We start from the raw sequence: 25,888 nt of genomic DNA, 5'->3' as shown, positions 1-25,888 counted from the left end.
TTTGAGAAGAAACCTTTTGGCACTGTTGGTATGCAGGTGCTAAATTTATTTATTTATTTGAACAGCTGTAATAACCAGATTGAAAACATGATTGGCTGAAATCCACTTTGATATGCAATTGTTCCCTTGTTTTCAAGTATTTGCAAGGTAACAGCAGTGATGCAGATGTGGCTTCCTTCTCTTTTCAGACCTGTGTCTAAGTGTGGCTTGCATGCATACGCTACATAGCTTAGCATCATATAGGCACAAATATATGAATTTATTTCTGTTCAAAACTTGTTGTTTTTAAACCCACTTCAGAGAAGGATTTCCATCCGCATGTAAAGCTGCATTCTACTCAGTTGTACTGCTGAAGCTGCCGTTCTGGGGGTGGCCATTTGCTTCCAGTAATTATGAGTTAGGCTTGGGTTCTACATATAGCTAATCACTTACAGCTGCTTGGTCTCTCCTCTTCCTCCCTCCCTGTCCCTCATGACAAGTTAATGGGGGGGGGGGGGGCACACAGGGGACATGTCCCCTGCACTTTTTCAAAAGGCCGTTTTGGTCCCCTGCATTTTTTTTTACCGTCCAAAAACAATGTTACGCTATAGCAGGGATTCCCAAAGTGTGGTGCGCAAGCTGCCTCTAGGGGGTGCGCAAGATGACAACCATAATGGCGGAGAAGTTAAATTCTAGCATCATGAAAATTAATGACAGTAAAATAACTTATACAATTTTTCCATTGGTCTGTGATATAAATGCAATTTCTGTATGATTCCAGTCATTTCGATCATTTTTATTGTCAGAATCGCTGAATTTACGTATTCCGTGTGAATACAGGGAGCAACCATATATGGAGCGACGCGAGTTGAGGCAGCAGCCAGCCGAGCCTCACCTCGGGTTGCGCAGTCTCGCACAAACTGGGCTCGTGTCCTTGGCGCGTGCCTGTGGCTAACTCTCTGTATGCCATCAGTATATTTGTTTTGCACATTTTTATCATGTGTCCTAATCTTCCATAGCCTGTATTTCATGTATGAGTGTAACATATTCAGTCTTGTTTATCTGACATTAAAGGGGAACTCCGGCGCACAATGAACCTGGGGTTAATAACACATGTGTACCGAGTTCGACCTTTCTCTTCTATTTGTTTCCATGCATTTGTTTTGTTAGTCAAATGTGACCAGTTTTCTTGCAAACCGCTATTTAGCGTATAACGCTAGCCTTCGGGGCACACCTACACATAAAAAGAATCGCTATTTCTATACCACTAACAAGGCTCACGATATCACCACAGTACCGTTCGCGTCCGGCTCGCATATCCAGGCGGGCGCCATCTTGGGGAAACTGAACTCTCTTCGTTCAGTGCTCTCAGTGCTTTCTTCCGGCAACAGACAGTTCAGTTTCCCCAAGATGGCGCCCGCCTGGATATGCGAGCCGGACGCGAACGGTACTGTATTCCTTTTTTAATAAACTGCCTGTATACTTGCAAAGTTCTCAATGCTTCGGTTTACATGTAGAGACCCTAGTTATGCTACCGTGTAAGTGTGGTGATATTGTGAGCCTTGTTAGTGGTATACAAATAGCGATTTCTTTTTATGTGTAGGTGTGCCCCGAAGGCTAGCGTTATACGCTAAATAGCGGTTTGCAAGAAAATTGGTCACATTTGACTAACAAAACAAATGCATGAAAACAAATACCAGAGAACGGTCGAACTCGGTACACATGTGTTATTAACCCCAGGTTCATTTTGCGCCAGAGTTCCCCTTTAAACCGCATTGAAAAACAACGAGATGGGGCAGACAGTACTTCTGCTTCATGGAAGAGGGCGCTAGTGAGCCACTGGTTCATGCTGTTGTTCTTCTACGCTGAGTGAACTGTACTGTCGCGGTCAGTTTATTGGGTTTTTTCCTCTGTGTGAAAGCCAAAAATCGAAAATTTCTAAACCTTCAGTCAAAACAGGAAGTGGTAAATGTGATATTTTGTTTTACAGTCTGTATTAAAATGGATCAGATCATCAGAAGATTTAACAACTAAATATTATAATTTGATTAAGGTGACGATTTGGTTTTAAATTCCAATCCATATTTCCATTTGTGTATTTTTTCCTCACTGGCTACTCTCATGTTGAATGAGTAAGAATGAACTGTGGAATTGCGACGGCAAACGCGCTCTCTTTCTTATTCTCTCTCTGACATTGGTCCTTTGGCCAAACACTTAGACCTGTGTAAAGAATACTCATTTGAGAAATGAAACGTAACCAGTTAATGTGAAAGCAGCCAATTGAATGGCGAATTTAAGCTATTCCATTGAGTTCATAATTGTAAATCTGTGCCACGAACCTCACCGCACGTCACTGGTGCGCACCGAGATGAGCCATCTGCGCTGCTCTTTAAAATCCTCAGATGGATCCTCTTTTTTGTATCTGTTCCTGAGCTTAGATGCTGTTTGTTATTGATGTTGTGGGTCGTGTGTAACTTTATTGCAATTTAATTCAAAAATCACCGAGATGAGCCATCTGCGCTGCTCTTTAAAATCCTCAGATGGATCCTCTTTTTTGTATCTGTTCCTGAGCTTAGATGCTGTTTGTTATCGATGTTGTGGGTCGTGTGTAACTTTATTGCAATTTAATTCAAATTACTGGCATTGTCATTTTATTTCCTTAACCGCTGTGTTAAGATAACGGGGTCGTGTTAGCTCCACGGTCATTTAAAGCAATTTTTGTTTAACGCGGCTGAAAATATTAAAACATGTCCCTCAACTTATCTGCTCTCTGCTTCTGATCCTGTCATCCATCCTCTTTGCTCTTAAAAGTGGAAGCGTGCGTAACTTTGTTTCTGTAATAATTGCGGGTTTTCACTTTTAGCTATAAAAGCTAAGGATGTCAGAACCTCTGAACAAACACACAGACAAGGATGGTGTATAATAGGGAACAAACTTTATTAATAAATGGCAAGAGTTCATAAAACACGTGGGGGCTCCGATCTGACAGGGAGATGCCGGTCAGGGGTGCAGGCTTCCTTCTGGAGGGTCACAACAACGACAGGCTCGCCTCTAATACCAATCAGTGACAATCCACTACATATCGGCTAGCTTCCTAGCTTCTAAGGCACGCTTTAACACAGCATGCGGAATGAGAACCCACTGCACATCAGGCTAGTATCACTAGCTTTTAAGGCACGCTTTAACACAGCACACAGAGTCCATGCAACACCCCACACACGGCTAACCTGCAGTATATGGCTCCCCTAGACCGCCCACCCGCAAGCCCGTCACTCCTGCCCCGGCAAACCCACCACTTCATATAAAATATAAAAATAGGCCGGCCTATACACACACACACACACACACACACACACACACACACACACACACACACACACTAAATAACAAGTACATACAAAGTTAAGCAAAGGATTGTACTTAGCTCGCCCGCTCAGCGAGACCCTCCCCCGGGGTCTGAGCTTGTACCACCGTCCAACTCCCCGGGGCAACGGCTTCACTGGACGGCGAGACAGGAACTGGCTGGCGGCCAGGAAGACGCTGTGGCGGCCGCACAGGGAGCGATGATCACACGGCACTCTCTACAAAGGGCCCTGATCTAGCTACAGGAGGCAACCAGCCTCCCCTCCTAACATGTGGATCACGAACTCCCCCTGGCTACCTATCTTCGTCGCCGGCAGCTCTATATCACTGTGAACGACACCCCCCCCCGCTAGTAGAGTACCGTGTCGCCGAATGTGTTGCTCCTCTCCACCCACGCCACATCTCCCGCACTTATCAGCCTGTCTCTCCCCACATCATCCCTCACAGCTGCACCACATCAGTAATTAAGGACCCACCGGGTCTCTCCTAATGTCACCACACTTTCCCCCCTCTTGGCAAAAAGGACTCATCCCTGAGTCCCTATGGTGACATCTGATAATCACTGGACCAAACAGGTGGTCTCCGCTGGCGTGCTGGGCGTCCCCCTCCACCTGATGACACGCCTCCTGGAAATAGTTGTTCCTGCATCCCTGGACAGGACACAGTCACACTGGAGGGAGAATCTAATCCAGACGCCAATGGGACCCCTGCTGACCCCCTCTGTGTGCTCCCAACATCCTTTGAGGCGGGATTCAAGGCTTCCTGTCCTCCTACTGATCCCCTCACTCCAGTTGGGACGTTCTGACTGGGATGGCGATGAGGGACCCAACTAGCACCAAGTTGGACTTCTGGGCGCCTTCGTCTCAAAGGTACGGCCGGCTGAAAGTCGGATCGGCCAGCCCTCCGGGACTCTGGAGCACTCGTCTCTGTCAACGGAGAAACACAGGGCTTAAGTCTGTTGAAATGCACCACGCACTCAGGACCTCCCCCCACTAGCACTAGCCTATAGAGTACATCTGTCACCCTTTCGATCACCCGAAAAGGGCCCTTATACTTTCTCTGTAATTTGGGGCACAGTCCTCGCTTCCTAGCCTTATTCTGCACCCAGACTAACTCCCCTTCTGAATAATACTGAAAGTTGGCCCTGAAATCATAGGAGTTTTTCTGTCTCTCTGAGGCCCTGGCCTGGTGTCTTCTGACTGCTGCCACAACTGTAGATAATCTGTCAGAAAGCCTGGACACATAATCATTAACTGAGGAAAACTGTTCCTGAGAGTCCAAGTTTAGCATCATGTCGATAGGCAATACAATTTCCCGCCCAAACAAAACTTTGTAGGGGGTAAATGTCGTGCTAGCATGAACACTACTCCTGTATGCCAGCATCACATAAGGCAACAAAGTGTCCCAGTTTAACTGATTATCCTCCACAAACAGTGACAGCATAGATAACAGCGTGCGGTTAAAACGCTCTATCAGACCATCAGACTGAGCATGATAGGGAGATGTACGGGTTTTTGTGAATTTGTAGGAGCCTGCACAATTCACTAAATAATGTGGACTCAAAGTTCCAACCTTGGTCGGAATAGATGCTCCGAGGAACCCCAAAACGACAAACCCATTCTTCTGTCTGCACCTTAACAATACTGCTCGCTTCCTGATTAGGAAGGGGAAAAGCCTCAGTCCATTTGGAAAAATAATCCCCCACCACTAGGACATACCTAATTTTTCTAGGGGTTTCTGGGAGGGGGCCCAATATGTCTAACGCCACCCGCTCGAAGGGTCTGGCTTCAATTCAATTCAATTCAATTTTATTTATATAGCGTCAATAACAATACAAATCGTCTCAAGACGCTTTACAAAAACCCGGCCTGAAACCCCCAGAGCAAGCCTGAAGGCAACGGTGGCAAGGAAAAACTCCCTTTTAACAGGAAGAAACCTCGAGCAGAACCCAGCTCATATGGAGGGACCCATCTGCCTAAGGCCAGCCGGGTACAGACAGAAGAAAGAGAGAAGAGAACAGCAAAGAGAGAAGAGAACAGCAAGATAAACATACATCTGTCATAGATACACATATCTGACTAAAGCGTACATGTGGAATCTTATGATACAAACTGATGATGTTACATGACAGTTTGAAAATGTAAGAGGAATCATAGGCAGGTTGGAGAATTGTTCATTCAGGTAGGAGTGGATAACTGCAGGATTCCATGAAGACTGGGCAGGCTGATGAGACCACGACAACAGATGTAGTATGGAGCTCTACAGGAAACGCACAACTCCAGGCCAGAGATACTCACAAGAAGAGGGGGGAAGGGGGGGGGGGGGGGGGGGGGACACACACAGCAGTAAACATTCTACATAGTAATAGCACAGAATTGCATGACTAGTAGTAGATAGGAAATTAGAGTGCAAGAGCTCTGTGCCAGAGAAAAGAAAGTGGAGGATGCGAGAGAGGAGAGAGAAGAAAGAAGGAGGACATGTGTTTGGTGCATCGTCCCCCAGCAGCCTAGGCCTAAAGCAGCATAACTAAGGGATGGTTTAGTCCAGCCCTAACTATAAGCTTGATCAAAAAGGAAAGTCTTAAGCCTGACCTTAAAAATAGAGAGAGTGTCTGCCTCCCGAACCCAAACTGGGAGCTGGTTGTGATTGACGGCTGCAAAGGGGCACACAGGGGTTTACCCTGGGTCTTACGAGAGGAGCAATCTACACACTCCTTTACCCTCTGCTTCACATCCCCAAACCATCCTGGCCAGTAAAAACGGTCTTTTACCTTCCCCTGCAATTTCTGCACTCCTAAGTTGCCCCCAGTGGTACCCCCGTGTAGCTGTGCCAACACCTTTGATACCAAAGCGCGAGGGAGAACCACCTGTACCTGGGATGCAGCATCAGTATATGAAGGGGGAATCCTCACTAGCCTAGAGTCTCGTATGTACAACTGATCCCACACAAGGGCGTACTTCCGTAATTTGGGGTCCTCTGGCATATGACAATCTCCCTGTTTTTTACAGGCAATAATCTGCCGCAAGTCATCGTCATCTCTTTGGGCCTGACCTAGCTCATCAATGTCCCAGATTTCACTAGGGGGGACCTTAGGAGTTTCCTGCACAGCACACACCCTTGAAACACCCTTACTGTCTGGGACCTCCTGACTCAGCGTCAGCATTTCCATGGAGCTTGCCTGGCCGATGTACAATTTTGTACTGGAAGTTGGCAAACTGCTCAACCCAGCGAGCCAACTGCCCCTCCAGCCCTTGGAAATTATGCAACCACTGTAAAGAATTATGATCAGTACGAAGAACGAACTCTTTACCTAGCAGGTAATGTTTGAAATGTTTCGTAAAAGTGACCATGCTCAAAAGCTCCTTCTTAGTGGTAGCGTATTGGCGCTCTGGTTTGGTAAGCGCCCTACTGGCATATGCAACAACTCGTTCATGACCCTCGTCTTCTTGTGACAGGACAGCCCCAATCCCCACATCACTGGCGTCGGTGTCTAAAATAAATGTTTTGCTGGGATCTGGATAGGCCAACACAGGGGCAGTAATAAGACAGGCTTTAAGTTGTTCAAATGCTCGCTGACAATCTTCAGTCCACTGAAAATGCTTAAATTGTTCCGCGAGCCGATGCAACGGGCGGGCTATATCTGCAAAGCCTCTCACAAAACGCCTATAATAGGAGGCCAAACCTACAAAACTCTGAACCTCAGTCTGATTTCTTGGGACAGGCCACTCTCTTACTGCAACCACCTTGGAAGGGTCCGCCATCACCCCCTCAGCAGAAATGATATGCCCCAAGTAGTGGACCTGAGTAGAGAACAGATTGCATTTGGAAGGTTTAATTTTCAAATTAGCCTCCTGAAGTCTTACAAGCACCTCATCAAGACGAGCTAAATGTTCCGGAAATGTCCGCCCAAATACAATGATGTCGTCCAAATATACCAGAGAAGTTGTCCACTGTAAGTCTGCTAGGATTAAATCCATGAGTCTTTGAAATGTGCTAGGTGCATTACAGAGACCAAAGCTCAAAACATTGAATTCAAACAGCCCCTGGCGTGTTATGAAGGCAGTTTTATGGCGATCCTTAGGATCAACCTCCACCTGCAAGTACCCACTAGCTAAGTCAAGAGTGGAGAACCAGCAGGCATGGCTCAAGCTGTCGAGAGCATCGTCTATCCTGACAAGTGACATCATTCATTTTCTGATAATCAACACAAAAACGCAGCCCACCCCCTTTTTTACGCACCAAGACTACGGGGGCCGCCCATGGACTGTATGAGGGCCTAATGATGCCACTGTCTAACATTTGTTTCAGGTTATCTGCTACCTCCTGTTGCAAGTGGAGGGGGACTCTTCGTGGAGGTAATTTAATGGGCCTAGCATCACTTGTATCAATTTCATGCATCGTCAAATAGGTCCTACCTAAGTCACTCTCACCTTGGCTAAAGACGGGAAGATTTCTAAGCAGTAACTGCTTTGCAGCATCCATTTGTTCAGCTGAGAGACCCTTACCTCCCACCCCAAGCCGACCCATAAGACTACCCACTGTCCAGGGCTGTGAAATGTTTTCCCCCTCCTCCTCCTCACATACACACTCGCGCCCTCAACCTCCATTACTTCCTACTCCGTCCTTCCTCCAGTCCAGTCTCCTGGCCTGGCTGTTCCTGTCTACTTCCGTTCACCTCCGGCTACCTATCTTCGTCGCCGGCAGCTCTATATCACTGCGAAGGTGATATAGGTGTGGGAGATTGGGGGTGCGTCAACCCAGTTGGGACATAGAAGGGGGTGTGCGGCCAAAAAAGTTTGGGAACCGCTGCGTTTTAGTAAACAGAGAAACGTCAAGCACTAGGACCAAGCGGAAAACGGCCGCTCAAACTGAAGCCTATTTCCCTTAGTTTAGACCCGCCCACAAGCTCCTCCATTGGCTCTGCCGTTTCTTGTGTGATTGGCCGTCCCCGCTGTCACTCCACCTTGCTTGCACGCAGGTCTACTAGTCTGCGGTCAGGAGTCCTTGTTAACCTGCTACTGTAAGTTGGGCGTTTGTCCTGCCTGGGTCACGTCAGCTGAAGGATTGTAATATCAGAGGTTTCATTTGCATTAACGTTTGAATCGGTGTCCATGTGCGAATGTGCGTGCTGACATTTTATTCAATTTCTCTCCACCTGTGATGTCAGTTTGACCTGCCCACCACTGGGTGGTGCTTTGTAAATGAGCTCTGTTTACCATAAATCCCATAAATAAGTGTAAAATTGGTGGTAGGCTACTGAGTTGGAGTGAGGTTAACTAACAAGGTGAAAGACAGAATTGGGTGATAATGTTTTGCTACATGCTTTACAACCACTCAAACCAAAAAAGGGAACATTAAACTTATTTTTTTGTAAATATTGTGTATAGATTTTTGTTTTTTTAGTTCTCTATTTTTTATTGTTGATTTTTAGCTTTTTGTTATATTTATGTATGGTGTTGAATGCCTGTACATTGCTGCTGCAACAGAGAAATTTCCCAGTTTGGGATTAATTAAAAAAATAGCTATCTATCTAAAAGTAGCAATAGAAAACTAGAAGAACTACTAGAAAACACAGTGAACTAAGAGATTAGAGTTTTATTAAAAATACTTGTGTCCCCCCGACTTCTGAAATCAAAATTTCGTCCTTGGTTGCGGGCTTGTTTTTTTGTTGCGGTAAGGTTTAACTAACGTTACCTATAAGCATGCAATCAACTCAAGCTGACATTAACGCCTGGTCTGGCACGCTGCTATTATAATTCATAAAGTTAGCCAGCAACATTTCTTGACCAGAAGTCTTACCATATAACAATACAAAATTGTAATCGTTTCTCGTCGGCCTGATGGTATCAAAACTGGCCGCCGTTTTCCTCGGTGTAACGCACTAAAGGATCCGACTACAATGTTGAGCCACGCGCATTAGTTCCTCTTTTTGCGTCGGCGCAATATCACAATTTTAAATAAACTATATAATCTTCGTTCGGGGGGGTCCAGACTCAGTGTTACGGGGGCACTGGCCTCTCTTCTTCTCTCTCCTGATGCGATGGTTCCCCACTATCCTTCCAGTTTTTAATAATGCGTTGGACAGTTCTTAACCCAATTTTAGTAGTTTCTACAATCTCCTTAGATGTTTTCTCTGCTTGAGGCATACCAATGATCTGACCCTTCTCAAACATCTTGTCCATGACCAGTGGTGGACAGTAACGAAGTAAATTTACTTGAGTACTGTACTTAAGTACAGTTTTTGAGTATCTGTACTTTACTTGAGTATTATTTTTGGGGGATACTTTTACTTTCACTCCAATACATTTGAAGGACAAATATTGTACTTTTTACTCCACTACAGTTCTGTTGATGCTCTCGTTACTCGCTACTTTTGAGCTACGTCAGCTGATTATTTTTTTATTTTTTCAAAATTCTGACAAAAACTGTCTCCTGATTCGCATATGGTTTGTCTTAGTCGTATACGTATGCCATACAATCCATACAATGGAGGACGAAACTGGAGAAACACCTGGAGAAACTCCCACCGAGCACCCGTGGCCTGGATTTTTGCCACAAAAACTGATTCGTTTCAGTTTAAATGTTTGTTGTGCTTACCGCGAACAAATTATATCACGGCCTACAAGAACTCGTCTTCCAACCTGAGAAAGGACGTCGCGGTAGAGAGAGTGTGAGAGAGAGAGAGAGAGAAAGAGAGAGAGTCTGGGAGTGTGGGTGGATGTGCGCGTGCGTTAGAATCGCATCAGTGGATTGTATAATGACAATAAAGCTACTTTCCTTTCCTGTATTTCCTGAGATACTTTTTAAATACTTTTACTTAAGAGAATTGACTACTGCAACAGCATCCTCTTTGGCACACCATCCAAAACTTCAAATAAACTACAGTAGCCTACATCCAAAATTCTGCTGCACGTCTGCTCACCCACACCCGCATCCGTGATCACATCACTCCTGTCCTCCAGAAACTCCACTGGCTCCCAGTTCCACAGCGTATTCAGTTCAAAATCCTCCTCCTCACACACAAAGCCGTCCATAACCAGGCCCCTTCCCATCTCACTGACCTGCTCCATCGCCACAATTCATCCCGCAGCCTCCGTTCATCTGACGCAAACCTCCTTACTCCACCACTCAGGACCAAGCACCGAACCTGGGGCGACAGAGCCTTCTCTGCAACTCTCTCCCCAAATACATCCGCGACTGTACCGACCTTCCTACCTTCAAATCTCTGACAAAAACACACCTTTTTAAAATTGCTTTTAATGTTTAGCTCAGTCTATTGTGTTTTTAGCAGACATGTGGACTCGAGTCACATGGCTTGGACTCGAGTCAGACTCGAGTCATGATTTTAATGACTTCAGACTGGACTTGATAAAATTCGCCATAACTTGCGACTCGACTTGGACTTGAATGCTATTCACTCGAGACTTGAATCGGACTTGGCCTCTTTGACTTGTAATGACTTGACATGTCTCGAGTCAAAAACTACATTTCCTGATCGTGGACCAAGACACCCCAGACACTCATTCACACTTCCGCGAGGAAAAAAAAAACAAAAACATGCGAGACGAACGGGCAGAGCCTGCTGGCCGATACAGAGACATGCAGCCGAGCGTCCGGTCTGCATGACAAACAAAATACCGTAAATCCTCTAATAGAGGCCCGGGCCTTTATTTGACTCAAGCGCATCGCGGCCCCGGCCTTTATTGGAAGGAGGCCAGAATTAGAGGCAGGCCTCTATTTCTATTTGAGCAAAACGAACTACCAGTAGAATGAATAAAAACAAGATTTTGTGTCTATTTGAACCTATAAAACACCAGGTTCATTTATTGAAAACGTACAGTTACCATAACATGGTATGCTTACAGAACATTAACAACAAATACCGGTAATTCAGGCTAAATTCCAGTGTAGAAATATGGTAACAAAAACGTAGCAAACATACCGGTAGTGCATTGTAAACACTTAACCATACACGGTGATAATTACCGGTAGGTTATCGTAACAGAAAGCAACAGACACCTTACCACTCCAAAGTTTAACCATCCCTGTCTCGTTTGGTTTGAAGCAAAAAAATAAATAAAAAAAATCCTCCAATTCAATTTAATCCTCGTCCTCCTCAGTTTCCTCCTCCTCTTCATCTCTCCCTGTAATCTCCTCATCACTTGCGCCAGCCTCTACAACAAGTTCATTATTGTATCCCGTGGCGAGCGTTCCTCCGCTCGCCATGACTACGCTGTGTGTGGACTGAACGTGCGCACAATTTTATTTATTTATTTATTTATTTTATAAATCAATCCGCGGATCACGTGTGTTCCGAACCGAAGACATTGATCCGAACGGATCACGGATCAATGATCGTTTTTCAGTCACGGGTAAAAAATACACGTAGGCTACACAGTCAACATAGTAAATTATCTAAATGTACAATGTACAAACAATTTAGACCTTAATTGTTTTAGGGCTTTATGGTTTTATTTATTTTCATTGATAACCAGTGCCTTTGGTTGCAGCTTATTTTTACTATTTCTCTCTCTCTCTCTCTCTCTCTCTCTCTCTCTCTCTCTCTCGCTCTCTCTCTCAAGTCTGCTGTTTTTGTTATGCAGATTAAACATTGTTTTATTGAAATATTAAGTTTCATTGTGATTTAAGGAAAATGTTGACCTACTATAACTGGCATCCACTGAAGCATCCAGTAGATGCCAGTTACATGCATCCACACAGTTCATGCCTCACTAGTCAAGGCGCTTTACCAACTTTAGGATGACAGTGGGGCCTTCCGTGCTAATACATTTCCAACCCACCATTCACACACAATACTTTGAAGGTCTTTGGGCGCATGTGTATATACAGATAAATAAAATATATGCATATTTTAATTTGTGTTTATAATAAAAATAAAATACTGTAGATTAGGTTGATATGTTGAAATTATGATAGTTACCCACATAGCAGAGACATGTGGGCCAGATCTGTCTTGAAGCCGGCACAGGTGGCGTTCACTCGGCACTGGCATACGGCATGTGAGCCGGACATGGCCCAGATGCGGCAAAGGCGGCACTGTCTTGACTCCGGCAGACAGATGTGGGCCACTTGTGGAGTGCCGAATTCGGCCCACATATCAGATTAGACCTCTGGGCCACATATGTGAGGCCGGACTCATGCCACCCTTAAAGTTATTTTTCGATATTTTTGAGTGAGTTGTTGTTTAACATCACAGATTTAATAAAAATAAATAAGTAAATTAAATATTATTATGATATATTGTCGATGTCAATCAATGTCAACTATCATAATATCGTTCTTGTCGAAACAGGACAGATGTCTCAGTTGATCTGAAAATTTAAAGTTTGCAACAGCGGCCTTTCAACGGTCAGCCAGCTATCCACTTTTTAAATTCATCAGCCACTCAACGGAAGTGACGTAACCGTCCAGGTGACTGACGCGACCGACGTCACTGTGACCGGAGCTGATGGCTGCTCGTGCACTCCGGTGAGACGGACAACAAAGACGTGGTGAGTGAAATACATCAGTTTTATGTTTACGATAACATTTGTTTTTGAGACAATGCGCTAGCCGTTGGTATACAAAGACAATGTCTAGAGTCTAGCCTGAATGTTAACAAGGGGCGCTAACGTTTAGCTATGTGTCTAACGCGTGGTTAGCGTTAGCTAACGATTACCGTTAGCCTAAAATGCGGCTCAGGAAAGGATGGACTGCACTGTTTTGCTGTTAAACTATCATATTCGTTTTGAATAAATTATATAGACGAACTTAAAACAGCAGATGTTTTGCCGAAGGGGTCGTTTTCTTTTTTTTTTTCACGTTTTTTCCGGCTAGTTAAACATTAGTGCTACTACCATAGCTTCTGCTAGCTGACCGTTGGCGTGTTTTTTCCGCTGGCAATTGCAGATATATCGTGCTTCAATACAAAAATAGCGTTTAAAAAGTCAACTGTGGACTTGTAGAGTTTTATTTATGTATGTGTTATGTGTTTTTATTTTATTTTTTTGAGAAGACGCTTCACAACTCATCCGAGTAGCTTCTTCAGTTCTAGGGGACTGGTGGGAAGTTTGAGGTTTAGGAACTTATACTAAAACTATTGTTTGTAAACAACCATAAAACGGGTCGGTTTGAATGTTGTGTTTACAAACCTACAGACTCTATTTTCAAGAATCTTAGAGTTATTTTTATTGATTACATACTGATACTGACTACTCACAGTTTGTGTAAACTGTAAGTCCCTGTTTTGTACATAAATTAAACCAAGTAGATGTCGGGAAAACACTTATCTGAATATTGTCATCAGGATCAGTTTTAATATAATTACTGTAGCCATATTACCTAATGATACATAAATGTTAATTTCCAATCATTTGTGCTTTGTGTGTATGTTTCAGCTGCTGTTGGCGTAACTGACTAACATCTGGGGCCACAGACCAGGAAATAGACTGGACCATCAAAAGATGTTTACATCTCTCTCCAGGTAGAGATGGTGGCAGACTGAAGAGGATGAAGAGAAAGCAGGAAATGGACAGCACCATATCTAAAACTCGTGCTGAGAGTGGGGAGAATCCAGTTTTCTCTCTACTGCCATCAGGTCGGTGTTTCCGATGCCTGAGGACAAAGACTGAAAGGCTGAAGAACAGTTTTTATCCACATGCCATCCGCCTGCTCAACTCTGAACCTTAACCACTTATACCACTGCACTTTACTCACATAGCTGCTCAATACCGTAAATGTGTGTGTATATATACAAACTACCCCCCCCTCTAAGTTTACACTTGAGTTTTACCATCTATATTTTATTCTGTATTACAGTCTATATTTTATTCTGTATTACAGTCTATATTTTATTCTATTTTTATCGGTGAACATTTACACTTGTATTGTTGACCTTGTGTGTTAAGGAATTTACAATTACTACTGTTTTACTGTAGTACTCATTTTTTTTTACTACTGGCTGCAGGTACAAGAATACATTTCACTGTGCATTGTACTATATATAACTGTGTATGTGACAAATACAATCTTAAACCTTTATGGACATGTCTAGAATCATAAATGTACAGTTTTTAAATTTGTTAAATGTTTGTTAAATGTACTGTGTTGACATGACTAAAAAAAATAAACATTTGCTTATAATACTGTACTTGTTTTTATATATATATATATATATATATATATATATAAATAAATATGGCACATAAATATAGTGGCTGAGTTAAGGCTGACATCAGGAACCACTTCTGAAAATGGTTTGGCCCACCTTAGGGCCACATTAGGGCCAGCTCTGGTTGAAGTGTGGCTGAGATGTGGGCCTTATCTGGCACACATGTTGGATGCCGGATGTGGCCCACATAAGGGCCGGAATTCTATCAGGCATGTGGGCCGAGTGTAAGTGGGAGGTGTGGCCCAGAGGTGGGCCACACCAGTTTTGCTATGTGGGTAGTCTAATAATGGCATTATTAAGTGAAGAGTACATGATGACTTGTTCAGGACTCGAAGAAGCTTGGGACTTGGACTTGGACTCGACTTGGCTTTGGTGTTACTTGGACTTGGACTCGACTTGCCCTTCTCTGTCTTTACTTGGGACTCGACTTGGACTTGACTGCTAAGACTTGGGACTTACTTGGGACTTGCCAAACAGTGACTTGGTCCCACCTCTGGTTTTTAGTGTTCTATTTCACATTGTTTTACTGATTTGATGTTCTTTTTATGTAAAGTGTCTTTGAGTATCTTGAAAAGCGCTTTTTTAAATAAAATGTATTATTTTATTATTACCTATTTTTTTAAGCAAATAGTACTTTACTTAAGTAATATTTTGACTAAGCTACTTTTACTTGTATTGGAGTAATATTTGACAAGGAGTATCTGTACTTTTACTCAAGTAGTGAAGGTGTGTACTCTGTCCACCTCTGTGGCATGACCACGGGATGTGTCTTTTGACATGGTTGTTTAAGAAATGAGAAGCTACTCATTACATCAGTTGGTGTTAAAAAACTTGTTGCCAGCTGAAAAATCACCCATGCAGTAATTATCCAATAGGAGGCTCGTACCTATTCGCTTAGTTAAATCCAAGTGGTGACTTTTTTTTTTTTTTTGCCAGGCAGTGTAGTTTTGTTATGTATGCGCAAGAGCTAAGAAAGGGGAATGTAGATCAGTCACTGTGTTATTTCTATGTTTATTGAGCCACTGCAGACACCATACTGAAGAACACTCAGTTATACAGGTTACCGGGTGGGGGCCAGGGTTGTTATAGTGTTGGATGCCAGCTACCTGTATGTTGCCTTATTGCATCCTCATCATGTTGGTTAATAAACCAGGTTCCGAGTACTAACCCTGCGTCACTCATGAGAACACAAAACACCCATGGCAGTTTTCTAAAACCCACAATGATGTGTTGAAATTTTAACCTTTATCTATGATAAATATTTCATTCTGAGTCACATAACGAAAAAGAAAAGCCATCAAATCATTGACGTTTGAGAAGCTGGAACACATGATGTTTTGGCACTGAAAGGAAACTTAAGTCATGTTTAGGGATGTAACGATTACCGGTATGACGATAAACCGAGGTAAAATTCCCGACGGTTAGTACTACCGTTTCAAATTTTAATTATCGTTAAAACCGTGATTGATTACCGCAACTGATTACCGAAAAACTCAGTGATACTGCTCATTTCCTGAAGCAGCAGCACCTGAACGGCACTCTCTCAGAAGCAGGCGCGCATGCGCAGTTTGCACTGTCTGCAGCGTTGCCAACGGCGACTTTCTTGCTAAATCCAGCGACTTTCAAATCCTCTTGGCGACTTATTTTATTTTATTTTTTTTTTCAAAAGCGACTAGCGACAAATCTTGCGACTTTTTCTGGTGTTATTGGAGACTTTTCTGGTTCTTGGAGACCAAGGGCGGACTGGCGTACGGGGACACCGGGGATTTCCCCGGTGGGCCTGTGGGCCGGTGGGCCGGGCCATGAGAAAAAGAAAAATAAAGGGGGAAAAAAGTCTATCGCAACAGCCAACAGCGTTGTGGTCCGCTGGGGGGGGGACAGAATTTTTGTTTTGTTTTTGCGTGGTGTCCCACTGTCCTAAGTTAGCATGCTAATGCCGTGTTAAACGTGCTGCTGTTATTTGGCTAACGGTCACTTTCAGTGTGTCTGTATGTTAGCATGTATGCTAACAGACTGATGTTTAGCTGCAGTGTTGTCATTTATATATAAATGACAACACTCTGTACAGGTACAGGTGATCAACACAAAACTTACTAGCCGTGTGTGCTACCGTGGAACAGTAGGCTAACAGATTTAGCCCGTTGTCTGTTAACTGGTCTGCTAACTGGTTACAAAGACGTAGTAACGCTGCTAACTGGTACAGTTACGTCTGTGTGTCAGAGTCTCCGTTAACATATTTTAGTATTTAATGCTCTAATACTTGTGTCTTGAGCTTTTATTGGTCAACCGTATGAACTTCAGGGCGCCGCGCTGCTGTAACAATATGCTGAGCGGTTGCCAAGGCAACAGTGAGACTGACAAGTTTGTCAATAAAGTTGGGTGGAGGAGCTAATTGACATACCTGCCTGATGCACGCAAAACACCTGCGGGTCAGTAGTGATAGATATAAAATATTATCTCGCCTGATACAGTTATGGGCCTTGAGTTTGACATGTGTGGTTTATGAATGATCATTTATTAAATATACAATAAGTATTAGCCAATATTAATATGATATATGGTCATTTAAAAAAACAAATCATACTAACAGATTAACAGTTAATAAATAAATAAACTTGTTTATGTTTTAAAAGTTCATTGATGCAGATTTCATTTAAGATTTAATTAACTGCACTTTATAAGAGAATGTGTTCATTGTTAATAAAGCATTTCAAGCTTCAAGTATGACTAATTGCTTTCTTGATCATCCCTTTACTAAAAACACTAGCACAAAATAAAACATACCAATGCTGCGGGCACAGAATTGAGTTCAGCCTATTGGCATGGCCCTCCAAGATATTTACGGTTTCTCATGTGGCCCCTTGAGAAAAATAATTGCCCACCCCGGTAGACAGTCAGTGTCATTCAGTTCTAACAGCATGGCAAATTGCTTGGTCAAATTTGATTGTATCAATGACCTGTTTGCATTAAAATCACTACATGCTGTAAAATCACTATAGGCTACTGCTGTAATTATTTTAGTGTAGGCTACTTAAGGGTTCAGGTTAATGATTACTATATGATTATGGTCCAAAACAACATCAAATGCAGTTTTTTTCATCAAGGTACATGAAACTTGAGTTGCCGGCTGGCTGGCTGGCTCACCACGCTGCGCATGAAGTTGGCCGGTCTGTCAATGACTCCCGGGCCACTTCCCTCCCCCAGTCCGCCCCTGTTGGAGACTCTGATGTGAAAGCACATATCGGTTCAGTTACTGTCATCAACAAGCAGCGGGTGAGCCCCTCCCCCGTGCCAAAGCACTCACAGGCGGTCAGTCTCACAGTAGCCCCGCGCAGCAGCAGTCAGAGCTGAGAGGAGACCCACGGCACTGCGAACGAATGGCGCATGCGCAAAGCTGCCGCTGATCGCGCCCTCGTTTACAGAGCGGGATGTAAATGTTTCTTCACTGTCACACTAAAATAAATAATAAAATAATAATCCATTTAGATTGTTAATTTTCTCAAGTTAAAACCGTTTATACAAAAAATGTTAAAAATGTTCTAGCTATGGCAAAAAAAAAATGCTCATGTTTTACTGTGACTTGTTGTAGGCTCCTAAGTGGAGCATAAGGTTAGAAACTAAACCAAACTTAAGGAAACTAAAAACAAAATAAAAAAAAAAACTTAAGTAACTCTGCCAGAGTGTCTCTTTAGAGTCACTTTGCCAATACCAAGCGCGGAAAAAGGAGGAGCGTTAATAATACAGGACAAAATTAATTTTGTGTGGCTTGGCAAAGCATTAGTCATGAAATTATTTTGAGAGGTGATGGCCTATTTCAATGGCAAAATAAAAAAACAAAAACAAAAAAACAACCAAGAATCAACAGACGAATGTTCATTAGTTCTAAACATATTTAGGTTTTTTTTACTCTTTGTTATTCACGTTATTCCTCTCTCCTACAGCATCCATCACAATTACATCCAAATGACAAATTATGCAAATTAGCCGATGACGTCTAGCGACTTTTAGGACAGCCAATAGCTACCCTCACATTACTTTGTTTAAAATGGTAGTGTTGCTTTCATATGCATATTTGATTTCAACTACATAAAACAGTGAGTTTTCTTTTCTGTACCAATTCTTGAATCTGTAAGACTAGATCTAGTCTTGAGCAGTGAATGTAAAGAAAAGTATTCTTTTTTTAAAATAAAACTTGGTTAAAAGATTTCAGTGTGTGTTCAGTACTTTTTGAAGACATCTAACAATACCGTGATAATATTGATAACCGTGATAATTTTGGTCACAATAACCGTGATATCAAATTTTCATATCGTTATATCTCTAGTCATGTTTATGCTATGTTAACTCGTAATAATTTATTGAACTAAATGGCACCGGAATAAGACTGTAACTGTGCAGTATATTACATTTACATTTCTTTCTCTGTCCCTTCTTTTCGAGTTTGATTTAGCATTTGAGAAGAAACATTTTGGCACTGTTGTTATGCAGGTGCTAAATTTATTTATTTATTTGAACAGCTGTAATAACCAGATTGAAAACATGATAGGTTGAAATCCACTTTGATATGCAATTGTTCCCTTGTTTTCAGGTATTTGCAAGGTAACAGCAGTGATGCAGATGTGGCTTCCTTCTCTTTTCAGACCTGTATCTAAGTGTGGCTTGCATGCATACGCTACATAGCTTAGAATCATATAGGCACAAATATATGAATTTATTTCTGTTCAAAACTTGTTGTTTTTAAACCCACTTCAGAGAAGGATTTCCATCCGCATGTAAAGCTGCATTCTACTCAGTTGTACTGCTGAAGCTGTCGTTCTGGGGGTGGCCATTTGTTTCCAGTAATTATGAGTTAGGCTTGGGTTCTTTATATAATCACTTACAGCTGCTTGGTCGCTCCTCTTCCTCCCTCCCTGTCCCTCATGACAAGTTAATAAGGGATGTCCGGTGACCTCATCCAGAGTGCTAAACACTGACAGCAAACATAAAAAACTTACTGTAGTAAGTGAACAATGCACAAACAACATCTTGGTAATTAAATGACAGAGGAAGAGGCATGGAGAAAAAGGGAGAAGAAAGGAGGAGAAAGGAAGGAACATTATGTCATGTTTACGTTGGACTTAAACATGGCGACAGTATAAGGCGTGCAGTATATTAAATTCCACAGTCAGGGGACATGTACGACTATGTTGCTGTTACTCTTTTGTCCATTACCACCTAAAGCCTGCCCAATCGATTTGATTGACCTGGCAGATCTCTGGTGGAGTAAAATCAGTTCCCAACAGTGAGACTTCAGATAAACTTTCTGCCAAAATGTGTCTGTTTTGTCTTACAACAAATACCAAACAAACTGCTCATGCTATTTTTTCAGTATGATTTCTTTTTGTTTCTTAAAACCTTAAAAACATTTGCCCTATTTTAGCACTTAACAGTTTTCATCTTAAACATAAACAATGTACATCCAGTTAAATAACCTATTACCAATAAACTCATGATTGACGTATTATTCAAAGTTCTGATGAGAAAAGTCACTGAGCTGTTGCAGAGGCCCAGTAAGTATCCCCTCACCAAGGTTTTAAGAACATCTGATTTAAAAACTCCAATTATCCCTCTCATTAACCCCAACATTAATTCCCTCTCTCCTTCTTCCAGCAAAAGGTTTTAGGCGGAGAATTCTTCAACAAAGTGTGTGGCCATCTGAAACTGCTAGAAAAGGAGTACTTTGGGCTGGAGTTCAGGCACCACAGTGGAAATTATGTAAGAAAAATCACACACAGAATTTTTATTTATTCAATATTTAAATGTCTTGACAAGTTTTCTGTTGCAGGTTTGGTTGGAACTACTGAAGCCGCTAATCAAACAGATCAAATGTGAGCAAAATTTCTCTTCAAATTTTATTAACTCAGCTATTTAAAAACAATTACTGAAAAGAGGTGTGTAAATATGTTGTTTTCACATGTTCAAATGTTACAGGCTAAAAGTTTATCATGCTCATGATAACGTAGTAAAATTTCTCAAATGATAACATGACTAGATATCAGTATGCAGACATGCTAATGTAATGATTCTTACATGTTCATGTAAATTAATGATGAATTTGCTTAATTTTACAAACTAAATATTTAACATTAAGTTACCACCCTAACAAAACTTTTTTTTCTGCTGTAAATTACAGTATGCTGACATTAAACTTCTTATTTTTCTTGTAAATTAGCTGAACAACTTTAATTCTGCTATGAGTTAGCCTGTTAACGGAACAACTTTAATTCTACAGTCAGCACAATGACTTAACACATTAATTTCTCCTGTAAGTTAGCACTCTAAATAAACAAGTTTATTTCTGTTGAGAGTTAGCATGTTATCTTTACTCTTTATTTGGGTGTTGGGTACTTGGGGTATTCTTGTTTATATTTTGTATATGTCCAACAGTGCTGTGTGTGATGGATATGTCAATTTCCCTGCGGGAACCTTCCAAAGTGATTAATAAAGTCATCTATCTATCTATCTATCTATCTATCTATCTTAACAGTTTATTTCTTCTGGAAGTTAGTATCTTAATCGAACAAGTTTATTTCTGTAAATTAGCAAAGTAACTGACAAACTAACTAACTCACTAACATTTTATGTCTGATCTTAATTCACATCTTAACAGCTGTGGCTCAGTAGGTAGAGCAGGTTGTTGACACAAACCGGATGGGTTAGTGGTTCAGTCCCCACTGCTTGCTGAAGTGTCCTTGAGCAAAACACAAGTCAAAAGTTTAGCATGTTTACTTGTAAATATAAACAAGCTAACATGTTAAATTTAGAGGTAATTTAGTCATGCACATATACTTATTAACTTGCTTAACCTCTCAAGCTAGATGTTATAGTTTGTTAATATCAGTATTCAGGATTTGCGCTTTTCTTACGGAGCATCTCTCAGCATTGCCATCGACTGGTTTACTGTATATTTGTATAATGTTTTTTCCTGTTTTTTTCCATCAGACACAAATGATTTATTCTTCAGGTTTATAGTCAAATTCTTCCCACCAGATCCTGGCCAACTTAAGAGACGCCTCACCAGGTAAAGACCACAGTCTTTGTCAGTTTCACTATATCTCACAAGCTTTCATATTAATCCTGTATATACATATTTAGGTAACTGTACGGTTTTGTTTTGTGTATGTGCAGGTATCTTTTTGCCTTACAGATAAAGCAGGATTTGTCTAACGGCAGTCTGACCTGCAATGACCATAGCGCTGCCCTTTTGGTGTCTCACATACTGCAGTGTAAGCATGAAAATATGTATATAAACATGTACATAGTTGTTATAAAGTGATAAATCCATGTATTCATTAATATACAGGATTAGATGTTACAATCCCTTGTGTTATGAAATTGTCGCGACTGCCGATATAATTCGGACACAAGTCTCAAACACAAACCCACAGCCAGTTGTAGTTGTAAAAAAACGGTTTATTGAGGAAACAAAAAGCAGGCTGGTCAGAAGCAGGTTGTGAGGTTTTCCGGGGAGAACAGGGGAGGAGGTGCAGGAAGGAAGGCTGGCAGACTGGTGGAGCTGGTGAAGATCCCAAGGAGACGACAAAAGAACTGATGAGTGGATTGGTCCGGGAGCTGAAGACAAAGAGACAAGAAATGAGTACACAACGCTAGACGGGATTACTAGAGCAAAAACCAAGGCACTGTACCACTATGGTAAGCAGACGATCTGGCGACGAGTGGAGGACTGAACCAGGATTATATTGACGAGGTGAGTAGGTGGCTGATGAGGCTCCATTGCTTGCAGGTGTGTTAGCAGGTCGCTCCAGCTCCGCCCAGCTCCAGACCAGCCTCCAGAGAGAGACAGGCAGAACAAATCCACACAGAAACATAGATCCTGACAGAAATAGTTTTTTATAGTCAGCCAAATAACAACAGCATATTTATTTGGAGTCAGTTCTTAATTTTGGTCCCCTGTCTGATTGAGTTTGACGCCACAGATTTAGGGTAAAGGTGAAAAATTAAATTATATATAAATTGGTATGTACTCTTTGTGTGTATGTGTGTTATAGCAGAGCTAGGGGACTATGACGAGGAGCTGGACTGTCAGCATTTGGAAATTAAGCACTACGTCCCCAACCAGGAATATCTGGACCACAAGATCATCAAGTTTCATAAGAAGCACAGGTAGAATACTGCTTTTTCTGAAACACTAAAAGCTTCCACAGTATATGTATCATTTTTCAACCCTAAAATACCCACCACACGCTTCTTGAAGTTTGCAAAACTAATGGAAAACATTAATGGAAAATCCTTAAAGAATGCCTCCATGTAGCAGTTGTGTTCAAGGATGTGTCATGGATGTATTAAGGAGCACTGACTCAAAGATGGTGCCAAATCACTTGAATGAAAATTGCTCTGGGTTCCCTAGTCCATAAAACAATAAAGTTGTCTAACTTTCAGGTTTGCCTTTGTGGTGGGCATCTCCCTGCTTTAGTGTTGTCTTGGCCTGAAAGTCGGCCAGGGTCCTATCTATTTGGGAACTGATTTTCCAAAATCTGCAGGGGGCAACTGAATAGTTTTGGCAGACTTTATGTGTGCAGCGGCTGACTGCCCGTCTGCGCTGGAACACCTCCACCCCCTTTTCCCCCCCTCCCTCGGTGCAAGTTGTTTTGAGTTCTTATGTTGTAAAGTGTGCTCATATGTGCTTATGTTGCTGAGGTTTTTTTCCTGGTCCCACACTGTACTCCCCCAGAGGAGTGTAGTCTGGGAGCTGCTTTTTTTCTCCTCCCCTCTCCTCGTGTTTTTTTCCCCCCCTTTTCCTCCTATGACCTTGAGAAATTTCCCAGTTTGGGATTAATAAAGAAACTATCTATCTATTGATCAAAAAGGAGGTGTCTGCCTCCCGAACCCAAACTGGAATTTGGTTCCTGTATTGTTCCTCTATACTCTCCGTATTAATGGACACAACGATCAGAATTCTGCAAGACAACTTTTATTATTATTCTTCTTTTAGATAACCCTCCTTATTTTATACAGTGCGCCACCTGTGGCCCGAGCCGGCCATTACATCTCCCCCTTTTAGATGAAAGTTTAACTGTTTAGCACAACCTTTATGAAAATGAATTGCATTCAACAGTATGGCTACTTCTGCTCATATATCCATAACATAACTTAATGGATTTCCTGAGATCCTTTTCAAAATTAAAGAATAATCACAGAAACTAACAGAAGACATTTTACTTCACTGTAGCCCTTTTGTAGCTTTTACTCTGTTCACTAAACAAGAGTGTAACACTTCACTAGAACATTTTACTTTTAAACAGACAATCATCATTTTTCAATTGTCCTCCTTTTTTTAACTCTCTTGTAACATTTTGCTTATTCTCCGTGGTATGAACTGCGTGTGTCCAATATTTATTCGTAGGTCCAGTTTATCTGGAGCCTTAGACAGTCTCCCTGACCTAGTAATTGTCATATTATGAGTGAACAGGACATGTGGTTGGGGGCACTGGTACTACCCTGAGGTCCTGCCCCCCTTCCTGGGTCTCCACTTAGTGTGAGCGTGGTGTTGTTGCAGAACCAACAACTGTCCCAGTAGCGTGTGTGGGTCTGATCCACACCTGCTGACCAGGTTGAAGAGGTGGCAGGGTTTGAGTGCAGTGGTTGAATGTTTGTTGCTGTTGCAGTTTGTGCCAGTGGAGTGGCCCTGTAGACCGAACAGAATTTTGTAAATAAAATTTAAAAAAATAATCAGCTGACGTAAGCTCAAAAGTAGCGAGTAACGAGAGCATCAACAGAAATGTAGTGGAGTAAAAAGTACAATATTTGTCCTTCAAATGTAGTGGAGTGAAAGTAAAAGTATCCCCCAAAAATAATACTCAAGTAAAGTACAGATACTCAAAAACTGTACTTAAGTACAGTACTCAAGTAAATTTACTTCGTTACTCTCCACCACTGCTATTGACACCATGTATTCAATGTTATTAAAAGAATCACATTATAGCAGTAATTTCCTTTTAATATGAGTGATTTGGCCCACTTAACATGAAAAGGACAAAAATCTTGTTGTTCATGAGCTGTGCAGTATGTTATATGTCAGTGTGAGGGTCCTGCTGTGGTCTGGGTGAGGGAGAGTACTGCTCTGGAAGAATTGAAACATGTACACCTTTCAGAGATAAAATAAACCCTGTATTAAAAAAATATTAAAATTAACAGAATAAAATAAATATCTTTCTTAAACAGAAACCTGTCCTGCTTAACTTAAAACTGTATAAATTAATATAAAACAACAGAAAGCAGAACATTCCTCTTGTAATAATGCAATAAGAAAAGTGCAAACAGAAAGTTTGAGGACAAGTTGTTTGCTTTGTTGTCTTCTGGTATCTTCTTCTCTGGCACAGTACCTCGACCAATGAGATGAGCGGGGTTCCCGCTGTCAGCTGATGGGTCACAGAGCAGGAGACGGCCTGGGAATAAGTTTACCGTAAATGTTCATATAAAGCGCCCTGTTATTCATTAATTCCATTGACATTTAACACACTACTTTTGATTCTCACGGTAGTACGGGACAAAGTGCTTTTTAAAGAACTATTTGGACAGCCAAACAGTAATGAATTACAGTAATCCAGCCTGGATGACACAAATGCATGAAATAGTTTTTCAGCAGCACACACAGGATGTTCCTAATTTTGACAATATTACACAGTTGAAAGAAGGCTGCGTTACTTACTTTATGTGCGAATTAAAGGACATATCTTCATGGAATATTCATTCAATCTTTATTTATTTTCGGAGGTTCATTGAGGGTAGTCCTCATTTTCAGTGAAGCCGAGATTACACAGTAACAATGGGATAACAATAGATATAGTATAATAATTGTGGAAAATAAAACAAAATAAAACAAATAATAAGATAACCTACATAACATTATAAAGGAGGAAGGAAGGGAAAAATAAAGATACGGAAAATATTAATAGTAAAGTAATAAAATATTTATATTGGCTTTGTTTCTGTAGAAGAAACCAATTTTTTGTCTCAGTTTTTTTACTAGGATGGCTATATGGTAATTAAATGTGAGTTTGTCATCCAGCCATATACCAAGATATTTGTACTCAGAAACTCTATCAATGCTGGAACCAGTTACAGTGGTTATTTGCACATCATTAACCTCAATATTCCTTGCTCTAGTAAATAGCATATATTTAGTTTTCTTTTCATTTAGTACTAATTTAAGATTAATGAGAGCTTCTTGAAGAACATTAAATGAAACCTGAAGATTATCAATGGCAAGTTGAACAGAGTCAGCAATACAATACAAAATAGTGTCATCAGCATAAAGGTGGACTTGACAACTACTACTTTTCACAGTAGTACTGGAGGCCAAGATAATGCCATCCA

The 25,888-nt window shown here is 41.6% G+C and overlaps 1 protein-coding gene across 1 annotated transcript in view; it reads left to right on the top strand.

Moving 5' to 3' along the window:
• The window catches only part of LOC311488282 (FERM domain-containing protein 7), a gene marked incomplete at its 3' end in the record, with an annotated part of 74,555 nt that overhangs the window by 30,760 nt on the left and 17,907 nt on the right, over positions 1-25,888 (top strand). The window contains exons 2-6 of the mRNA XM_084544898.1: positions 20,162-20,266; positions 20,337-20,379; positions 21,494-21,572; positions 21,680-21,777; positions 22,561-22,675. Of these exons, the coding sequence (XP_084401024.1) occupies positions 20,162-20,266; positions 20,337-20,379; positions 21,494-21,572; positions 21,680-21,777; positions 22,561-22,675 (440 nt within the window). The remainder of the gene's footprint in view (positions 1-20,161; positions 20,267-20,336; positions 20,380-21,493; positions 21,573-21,679; positions 21,778-22,560; positions 22,676-25,888) is intronic.

This window comes from Chelon labrosus (assembly GCF_963514085.1).
Source record: "Chelon labrosus genome assembly, chromosome: 1".
Taxonomy (NCBI): Eukaryota; Metazoa; Chordata; class Actinopteri; order Mugiliformes; family Mugilidae; genus Chelon; species Chelon labrosus.
Note: the sequence above shows the minus strand (reverse complement) of the source record. Positions and strands in the feature narration are given on the sequence as shown.